The sequence below is a fragment of the Lethenteron reissneri genome, chromosome 60 (genome assembly GCF_015708825.2).
Source record: "Lethenteron reissneri isolate LAM-NWPU_2019-01 chromosome 60, ASM1570882v1, whole genome shotgun sequence".
Lineage (NCBI taxonomy): Eukaryota > Metazoa > Chordata > Hyperoartia > Petromyzontiformes > Petromyzontidae > Lethenteron > Lethenteron reissneri.
Genome location: NC_083838.1, coordinates 7,450,964 through 7,461,688, shown reverse-complemented (window position 1 = coordinate 7,461,688; position 10,725 = coordinate 7,450,964). Strand labels below are relative to the sequence as shown.

At 58.4% G+C, this 10,725-nt stretch overlaps 1 protein-coding gene across 1 annotated transcript in view; it reads left to right on the top strand.

Moving 5' to 3' along the window:
- LOC133357863 (exocyst complex component 2-like) overlaps nucleotides 1-10,725 on the top strand; it is a 163,209-nt gene that overhangs the window by 106,970 nt on the left and 45,514 nt on the right. Inside the window, exon 12 of the mRNA XM_061576006.1 lies at nucleotides 9,278-9,892. Coding sequence (XP_061431990.1) covers nucleotides 9,278-9,892 — 615 coding nt within the window. The remainder of the gene's footprint in view (nucleotides 1-9,277; nucleotides 9,893-10,725) is intronic.

The following is a 10,725-nucleotide window of genomic DNA, read 5'->3' as shown; positions in this document are numbered from 1 at the left end:
GACTCATCACACAGAGCCCACAGACTCATCACACGAGACCCATAGACTCACACAGACCACAGACTCATCACACAGAGACCCACAGACTCATCACACAGAGACCCATACTCACCACACAGATACCCACAGACTCATCACACAGACCCATAACTCACCACACAGAGACCACAGACTCACCACACAGAGACCCACAGACTCACCACACAGAACCCACAGACTCACCACACAGAGACCCACCTTCTCATCACACAGAGACCCATAGACTCATCACACAGAGACCCATAGACTCACCACACAGAGACCCACAGACTCAACACACAGAGACCCACAGACTCATCACACAGAGACCCATAGACTCACCACACAGAGACCCACAGACTCATCACGCAGAGACCCACAGACTCATCACACAGAGACCCACAGACTCATCACACAGAGACCCATAGACTCACCACACAGATACCCACAGACTCATCACACAGAGACCCATAGACTCACCACACAGAGACCCACAGACTCATCACACAGAGACCCATAGACTCACCACACAGAGACCCACAGACTCATCACGCAGAGACCCACACACCTTACCTGGTAGCACTAAAACGAGTTTAGTTTGAGTATGGGTCTCTGTGGGTCTCTGTGGGTTGTTGTGGGTCTCTGTGGGTTGTTGTGGGTCTATGGGTCTCTATGGGTCTCTGTGGGTTTATGGGTCTCTGTGGGTCTCTGTGGGTCTCTGGGTTATTGTGGGTCTATGGGTCTCTGTGGGTCTCTATGGGTCTCTGTGGGTTGTTGTGGGTCTATGGGTCTCTATGGGTCTCTGTGGGTTGTTGTGGGTCTATGGGTCTCTATGGGTCTCTATGGATCTCTGTGGGTTGTTGTGGGTCTATGGGTCTCTGTGGGTTGTTGTGGGTCTATGGGTCTCTATGGGTCTCTATGGGTCTCTGTGGGTTGTTGTGCGTCTATGGGTCTCTATGGGTCTCTATGGGTCTCTGTGGGTTGTTATGGGTCTATGGGTCTCTATGGGTCTCTGTGGGTTGTTGTGGGTCTATGGGTCTCTATGGGTCTCTGTGGGTTGTTGTGGGTCTATGGTTCTCTGTGGGTCTCTATGAATCTGTAGAAACACGCGTTTAGAGTATTCTGCTACCGCTCTACATTTCCCCGTGGTGATGATGATGATAACGATGATAACGATGATAAGCCACGTGGTTGAGCAATCATTGGTGACGACCTGGTCGCTTCTGAAATGAAGATGCACTGCTCAATGGGGCCTTGCCTGGTTAAATGGAAATAGCGAATGAAAAGTTGGGTTCCATGATCTGGCTGCTTTCAATTTCCACGCGATGGCGAGCCAATTTGCGGAGCCATCGTTTGCGATGGCCAGGCACGTTTCTGACAACAGAGTTAGATCGCTCAATGGACCTTACCTGGGGGCAAAATAAAAAAAACATCGGAAACTGAGTCCTTGGTGGGGTGGAGTGAGTGAGTGGGGCGGGCAGGCTGGTGGGTGGGTGGGTGGGTTGGGTGGGTGGGTGGGGTGGGCTTGGTTGGTGGGTGGGGTGGGTTGGTTGGTGGATGGGTGGATGAACGGGTGGGTGGGTGGGTGAGCGGGTGGGTGGGTTGATTGGTGGGTCGGTGGGTGGGGTGAGCGGGTGGTGGGTTGGTGGGTGGGTGGGTGGGTGAGCGGGTGGGTGGGTGGGTGGGTTGATTGGTGGGTCGGTGGGTGGGTGAGGCGGGTGGGTGGGTGGGTTGGTTGGTGGGTGGGTGGTTGGTTGGTGGATGGGTGGATGAACGGTGGGTGGATGGGTGAGCAGGTGGGTGGGTGAGCGGGTGGGTGGGTGGGTGGGGTGAGCGGGTGGGTGGGTCGTTTGGTTGGTTGGTTGGGTGGTGGGGGGGTGGGTGGGTGAGCGGTGGGTGGGTTGGTTGGTGGGTGGGTGGGATTGTGGATTGGTGGGTGGTTGATTGGTGGGTAGGTGGGTGAGCGGGTGGGTGGGTTGATTGGTGTAATTGCAGGTGGGTGAGCGGGTGGGTGGGTGGGATTGTGGGTTGGTGGGTGGGATTTTGGTGGGTGGGTTGATTGGTGGGTCGGTGGGTGAGCGGGTGGGTGGCATTGCAGGTTGGTGGGTGGGCGGGTGGGTGGGTGGGGTGGCATTGCGGGTTTGGTTGGTGGGTTGGCGGCTGGGTGGGCGTGTGGGCGGGTCAGTGGGTTGGTGGTTTGTGATGATGATGGTGGTGGTGGGGGGGGTGGGTGTCGTTGTGGTTGTGAGGTCATCGCTCCCTGCCCCCCCCACCACGCCCGTGATTGATGGCGCGTTCTCGTGCGAAATTGTGTCGGTGGTGGGGGGAAGGTGGTGGGGGGAGGAGGTGGTGGGGGGTGGACTAGACGCACCGCCGATAAATAATGAATGAACGGCCTCGCCGTCTCCCACGGCCCAGGGGTGGTGGTGACGGTGACCTCCGCCTGGTTATTAATAGCCGCGAGCTCTCCGTGCGCTCTGCGTGCGCTCTGCGTGCCAGCGAGTCGCTGCGTGCGCGTGACAACCTCCTTCTCGTCCTCTTCCTGTTTTTATCGGGGGAACGCTTTGGGAACGTTGGGGGACATTGGGGGAACGTTTGGGAACTTTGGGGAGCGTTTGGGAACGTTTGGGGAGCGTTGGGGAACGTTTGGGGAACGTTGGGGAACGTTTGGGGAACGTTTGGGGAACGTTTGGGGAGCGTTTGGGAACGTTGGGGGAACGTTGGGGAACGTTGGGGAACGTTTGGGGAACGTTTGGGGAACGTTTGGGGAACGTTTGGGGAGCGTTGGGGAACGTTTGGGGAACGTTGGGGAACGTTTGGGGAACGTTTGGGGAACGTTTGGGGAACGTTTGGGGAACGTTGGGGAACGTTTGGGGAACGTTTGGGGAACGTTTGGGGAACGTTTGGGGAACGTTGGGGAACGTTTGGGGAACGTTTGGGGAGCGTTTGGGGACGTTTGGGGAACGTTGGGGAACGTTTGGGGAACGTTGGGGAACGTTGGGGAACGTTTGGGGAACGTTTGGGGAACGTTGTGGGAACGTTTGGGGAACGTTGGGGAGCGTTTGGGGAACGTTTGGGGAACGTTTGGGGAACGTTTGGGGAACGTTTGGGGAACGTTTGGGGAGCGTTTGGGAACGTTTGGGGAACGTTGGGGAACGTTTGGGGAACGTTGTGGGAACGTTGTGGGGAACGTTGTGGGAACGTTGTGGGAACGTTGTGGGAACGTTGTGGGAACGTTGTGGGAACGTTGTGGGAACGTTGTGGGAACGTTGTGGGAACGTTGTGGGAACGTTGTGGGAACGTTGTGGGAACGTTGTGGGAACGTTGTGGGAACGTTGTGGGAACGATGGGGGACGTTGTGGGAAACGTTGGGTGGAACGTTGGGGGAGCGTTGGGGAACGTTGGGGGAACGTTGGGGAACGTTGGGGAAACGTTGGGGGAACGTTGGGGAACGTTTGGGGAACGTTGGGGAACGTGGGGGAACGTTTGGGGAACGTTGGGGGAACGTTGGGGAACGTTGGGGGAACGTTGGGGGAACGTGGGGGAGCGTTGGGGAACGTTGGGGGAACGTTGGGGTAAACGTTGGGGGGAAACTGTGGGGGAGCGGTTGGGGAACGTTGGGGAACGTTGGGGAACGTTTGGGGAAACGTTGGGGGAACGTTGTGGGAACGTTGGGGGGAACGTTGGGGGAGCGTTGGGAACGTTTTGGGGAACGTTGGGGAACGTTTGGGGAACGTGGGGGAACGTTGGGGAACGTTTGGGTGAAACGTTGGGGGAACGTGGGGAACGTTGGGGAACGTGTTGGGGGGACTGCGTTGGGGAACGTTGGTTGGAACGTTGGGGAACGTTGTGGGAACGTGGGGGAACGTTGGGGACGTTGGGGAACGTTGGGGGAACGTTGGGGAACGTTTGGGGAACGTTGGGGGAACGTTGGGGAACGTTTTGGGAACGTTGGGGGAACGTTGGGGAGCGTTGGGGGAACGTTAGGGAACGTTGGGGGAGCGTTGGGGAACGTTGGGGAACGTTGGGGGAACTTTGGGGAACTTTGGGGAACGTTGGGGGAACGTTGGGGGAACGTTGGGGAACGTTTGGGGAACGTTTGGGGAACGTTGGGGAACGTTTGGGGAACGTTGGGGAACGTTGGAGGAACGTTGTGGGAACGTTTGGGGGACGTTTGGGGAACGTTGGGGAACGTTTGGGGAACGTTGGGGAACGTTGGAGGAACGTTGGGGAACGTTTGGGGAACGTTGGGGGAACGTTGGGGAACGTTCTGGGAACGTTTGGGGGACGTTGGGGGACGTTTGGGGAACGTTGTGGGAACGTTGGAGAACGTTGGGGGAACGTTGGGGGACGTTGGGGGAGCGTTGTGGGACGTTGGGGACGTTGGGGGACGTTGTGGGAACGTTTGGAACGTTGGGGGACGTTGTGGGAACGTTGGGGAACGTTGGGGAACGTTGTGGGAACGTTGGGGAACGTTGGGGGAACGTTGGGGAACGTTGGGGAACGTTGTGGGAACGTGGGGAACGTTGTGGAACGTTGGGGCACGTTTGTGGGAACGTTGTGGAACGTTGGGGAAAAGTTGTGGGAACGTTGTGGGACGTTGGGGAACGTTGGGAAACGTTGGGGGAACGTTGGGGGACGTTGTGGGAACGTTGGGGAACGTTGTGGGAACGTTTGGGAACGTTGGGGAACGTTGGGGGAACGTTGGGGGACGTTCTGGGAACGTTGGGGGAACGTTGGGGACGTTCTGGGAACGTTGTGGGAACGTTTGGGGAACGTTGTGGGAACGTTGGGGGAACGTTGGAGGAACGTTTGGGGAACGTTTGGGGAACGTTTGGGGAACGTTGGGGGAACGTTGGAGGAACGTTTGGGGAACGTTTGGGGAACGTTGGGGGAACGTTGGAGGAACGTTTGGGGAACGTTTGGGGAACGTTGTGGGAACGTTGGGGGAACGTTGGAGGAACGTTTGGGGAACGTTTGGGGAACGTTTGGGGAACGTTTGGGGAACGTTGGAGGAACGTTTGGGGAACGTTTGGGGAACGTTGGGGAACGTTGGGGGAACGTTGGAGGAACGTTTGGGGAACGTTGGGCAACGTTAGGGGAACGTTGTGGAACGTTGGGGGAACGTTGGGGGAACGTTTGGGGAACGTTTGGGGAACGTTGGGGAACGTTGGGGGAACGTTGGAGGAACGTTTGGGGAACTTTGGGGAACGTTTGGGGAACGTTTGGGGGAACGTTGGGGGAACGTTGGGGAACGTTGGGGAACGTTGGAGGAACGTTGTGGATCGTTGGGGGACGTTGGGGGACGTTTGGGGAACGTTAGGGGAACGTTGGGGGAACGTTGGGGGAACGTTGGGGGAACGTTTGGGGAACGTTTGGGGAACGTTTGGGGAACGTTTGGGGAACGTTGGGGGGAACGTTGGGGGAACGTTGGGGAACGTTGGGGAACGTTGGAGGAACGTTGTGGATCGTTGGGGGACGTTGGGGGACGTTTGGGGAACGTTTGGGGAACGTTGGGGGACGTTGGGGGAACGTTGGGGGAACGTTTGGGGAACGTTGGGGAACGTTTGGGGAACGTTGGGGGAACGTTGGGGGAACTTTGGGGAACGTTTGGGGAACGTTTGGGGAACGTTGGGGGGAACGTTGGGGAACGTTGGGGAACGTTGGGGGAACTTTGGGGAACTTTGGGGAACGTTGGGGAACGTTGGGGGAACGTTGGGGGAACGTTGGGGGAACTTTGGGGAACTTTGGGGAACGTTGGGGGGAACGTTGGGGAACGTTGGGGAACGTTGGGGGAACTTTGGGGAACTTTGGGGAACGTTGGGGAACGTTGGGGGAACGTTGGGGGAACGTTGGGGAACGTTTGGGGAACGTTTGGGGAACGTTGGGGAACGTTTGGGGAACGTTGGGGAACGTTGGAGGAACGTTGTGGATCGTTGGGGGACGTTGGGGGACGTTTGGGGGAACGTTGTGGGAACGTTGGAGAACGTTGGGGGACGTTGTGGGAACGTTGGGGAACGTTGGGGGACGTTGTGGGAACGTTTGGGAACGTTGGGGGACGTTGTGGGAACGTTTGGGAACGTTGGGGAACGTTTGGGGAACGTTGGGGAACGTTGGAGGAACGTTGTGGATCGTTGGGGGACGTTGGGGGACGTTTGGGGAACGTTGTGGGAACGTTGGAGAACGTTGGGGGACGTTGTGGGAACGTTGGGGAACGTTGGGGGACGTTGTGGGAACGTTTGGGAACGTTGGGGGACGTTGTGGGAACGTTGGGAACGTTGGGGAACGTTGTGGGAACGTTGGGGAACGTTGGGGAACGTTGGGGGAACGTTGGGGAACGTTGGGGAACGTTGTGGGAACGTTGTGGAACGTTGGGGAACGTTGTGGGACGTTGGGGAACGTTGGGGAACGTTGTGGGAACGTTGGGGAACGTTGGGGAACGTTGTGGGAACGTTGGGGAACGTTGGGAAACGTTGGGGAACGTTGGGGGACGTTGTGGGAACGTTGGGGAACGTTGTGGGAACGTTTGGGAACGTTGGGGAACGTTGGGGGAACGTTGGGGGACGTTCTGGGAACGTTGGGGGAACGTTGTGGGAACGTTGGGGAACGTTGGGAGAACGTTAGGGGAACGTTGGGGGAACGTTGGGGGAACGTTGTGGGAACGTTGGGGAACGTTGTGGGAACGTTGGGGGAACGTTGGGGAACGTTTGGGGAACGTTGTGGGAACGTTGTGGGAACGTTGGGAACGTTGTGGGAACGTTGTGGGAACGTTGGGGGAACGTTTGGGGAACGTTTGGGGAACGTTGTGGGAACGTTTGGGGAACGTTTGGGGAACGTTTGGGGGACGTTCTGGGAACGTTGGGCAACGTTGGGGGAACGTTGGGGGAACGTTTGGGGAACGTTTGGGGAACGTTGGGGAACGTTGGGGGAACGTTGGGGGAACGTTGGGGAACGTTTGGGGAACTTTGGGGAACGTTGGGGGAACGTTGGGGGAACGTTGGGGGAACGTTGGGGAACGTTGGGGAACGTTGGAGGAACGTTGGAGGAACGTTTGGGGAACTTTGGGGAACGTTTGGGGAACGTTGGGGGAACGTTGGGGAACGTTGGGGAACGTTGGGGGAACGTTGGAGGAACGTTTGGGGAACTTTGGGGAACGTTTGGGGAACGTTGGGGGGACGTTGGAGGAACGTTGTGGATCGTTGGGGGACGTTGGGGGACGTTTGGGGAACGTTAGGGGAACGTTGGGGGAACGTTGGGGGAACGTTTGGGGAACGTTGGGGAACGTTTGGGGAACGTTTGGGGAACGTTGGGGGAACGTTGGGGGAACGTTGGGGAACGTTGGGGAACGTTGGAGGAACGTTGTGGATCGTTGGGGGACGTTGGGGGACGTTTGGGGAACGTTTGGGGAACGTTGGGGGACGTTGGGGGAACGTTGGGGGAACGTTTGGGGAACGTTGGGGAACGTTTGGGGAACGTTGGGGGAACGTTGGGGGAACGTTGGGGAACGTTTGGGGAACGTTTGGGGAACGTTGGGGGGAACGTTGGGGAACGTTGGGGAACGTTGGGGGAACTTTGGGGAACTTTGGGGAACGTTGGGGAACGTTGGGGGAACGTTGGGGGAACGTTGGGGAACGTTTGGGGAACGTTTGGGGAACGTTGGGGGACGTTTGGGGAACGTTGGGGAACGTTGGGGAACGTTGGAGGAACGTTGTGGATCGTTGGGGGACGTTGGGGGACGTTTGGGGAACGTTGTGGGAACGTTGGAGAACGTTGGGGGACGTTGTGGGAACGTTTGGGAACGTTGGGGGACGTTGGAGGAACGTTGTGGATCGTTGGGGGACGTTGGGGGACGTTGGGGGAGCGTTGTGGGAACGTTGGGGAACGTTGGGGGACGTTGTGGGAACGTTTGGGAACGTTGGGGGACGTTGTGGGAACGTTGGGGAACGTTGGGGAACGTTGTGGGAACGTTGGGGAACGTTGGGGAACGTTGGGGGAACGTTGGGGGACGTTGTGGGAACGTTGGGGAACGTTGGGGAACGTTGGGGAACTTTGGGGAACTTTGGGGAACGTTGGGGAACGTTGGGGGAACGTTGGGGGAACGTTGGGGAACGTTTGGGGAACGTTTGGGGAACGTTGGGGGACGTTTGGGGAACGTTGTGGAACGTTGGGGGAACGTTGGGGAACGTTGGGGGAACGTTGGGGAACGTTGGGGGAACGTTGTGGGAACGTTGGGGGAACGTTGGGGGAACGTTGGGGAACGTTGGGGGACGTTGTGGATCGTAGGGGGAACGTTGGGGGAACGTTGGGGGACGTTGGGGGAACGTTTGGGGAACGTTGTGGGAACGTTGTGGATCGTTGGTGGAACGTTGGGGGACGTTTGGGGAACGTTGGGGGAACGTTTGGGGAATGTTGGGGAACGTTGGGGAACGTTGGGGAGCGTTTGGGAACGTTTGGGGAACGTTTGGGGGACGTTTGGGCAGCGTTGGGGAGCGTTTGGGAACGTTTGGGGAACGTTGGGGAACGTTTGGGGAACGTTGGGGGAACGTTGGGGAACGTTGGGGAGCGTTTGTGAACGTTTGGGGAACGTTGGGGAACGTTTGGGGAACGTTGGGGAACGTTTGAGGAACGTTGGGGGAACGTTGGGGGACGTTTGGGGAACGTTTGAGGAACGTTTGAGGATGGAGTAAACATCAAAATGAAACGCAGTCTCCGGCAAGATGTCATCCAACGTGGAGTCGCCGAGACAGCGCAGCGACTCGCCCACAACAGACAAAGGTTCCCCGTGCAGCCTCGACGGGCCGTTGGGGCAAGTGCCTTTGGTGGCGAGGCAGCGCCTACAAAGGGCACGCGAGGGGGCGGGTGGCAGGGACCACACGCAGTACACACACAGGTACTCTATTTGAGGCTGAGTCGACCTAGGGGGAGGGAGGCCCCAGGGAAGCGGTTCAGGTAATCGTCACACCGGTGATGGTGGAGGCCATGCTCGCTAACCGCTCCACCGCCGCTCCCCAACAACAACCGCCATTTGCCACTAAGTGGCAGTGACGTCACCACGACGCTTGTGCCAGGACATGTGCACCTTGAGGCCACGTGAAGTGTCGAACGCCCGCTGGCAGGAGGTCACGGGGTAGACCCAGCAGGTGCCATGGGTCGACTGACTGAGATGACCGAGATGACTGGCTGATGCACCACCTGTGCCCCCTACTGTACCAACTTGCTGTGCTTTAGCCACCCGGCGCTCCGCTCGTTGTTGTGAGCGTCGCTCCTCCGCCCTCCGTTGTTGTTGGAGGGCGACTGCCTCCAACTGCCCAGTAGCGTCCTTCACGAGCCTCCTCCACTGAGGCCGATCTTGACACCGCTGGTACCAGTCATCGGCAAGTCCACTCAGCTCCACGTCCTCCTGTACCACATCACTCCATCTCTTATCCAGCCCGTGCCGCGCCCGTCTAGCCCCCTCGATCCGGCCGAACAAAAGCTGTTTAGGCATGCGGTGGCTGGGCATGCGGGCTACATGACCCACTCACACACTCACACACTGACACTCTCACACACTCACTTACACACTCACTCACACACACACACTCACACACACACTCACTCACACACTCACTCACATTCACACACTCACACACACTCACCCACACACTTACTCACACACTCACATTCACTCACTCACACACTCACTCGCACACTCACTCACACACACACTCACACACTCACTCACTCACACACTCACTCACACACACTCACCCACACACTCACACACACTCACTCCGCTTGCGACTGTGCGTGTGTCCGCGAGCAGACGGGTGACAAGTCGGACCAGGTGGAGAAAGCCAAGAAGAGTGCCCGCCTGCGGCAGCACGACTTCAAGGTGGGTGAGCGAGCGGCGGGCTCACGGCAATCCTGAGTCCCCGTGGCGCTGTGCGGGGGGGGTCGTGGGTGAGGGGGGGGGGTGATGGTGGCGGTGGTGGCGGTGGCGGTGGTGGTGGTGGTGGCGGCGGTGGTGGTGGTTGTTGTTGTTGTGGCGGTGGTGGTGGTTATTGTTGTGGTGGTGGTGGTGGTGGCGGCGGCGGCGGTGGTGGTGGTTGTTGTTGTTGTGGCGGTGGTGGTGGTTATTGTTGTGGTGGTGGTGGCGGTGGTGGCGGTGGTGGTGGTGGTGGCGGTTGTTCATTTTGTAAAGCGGCACCATTGTGTAGAGGTCGTGGTGTAGCTCTAGACTAGTGGGGGGATGTGGGGAGCGGTGGCGCAGTGGTTAGCGCGTCGTGGACTCCCGCTCGCGGTTACCAACACATGGCGATGATCTGAACCGGTCCTGGGTATTCCCTAGGTGGACTCAGCCTCAAATGAGTGCCTGGTGTAGCGATGTGTAGTCAACATCGCCACTGGGGAGACAAAGGTGGCCGGGTGTGGTGCTGGCCACCCACCCCCTCGTGTGCCACGGTGCCGGTAGCCTTCATAGCGGCACTTGCCCCGCCAGTCCGTCAAGGCTACGCGGGGGATCTTTGTCTTTGTGGGGTGGGTGGGGGGCTTCCCTCTCCCCTCCGGCTCGTTCCCACAGCTCCCTGGGCCAACGCAAATAAACTTCGCAGCGTCGTCATTGTCATCACTGTCGTCATCATTATTAATTGTCGTCATCGTCATCATCATCGTCGTCAACATCGTCATCATTGTCGTCATCATCATCGTCATCATCATCATCATCAT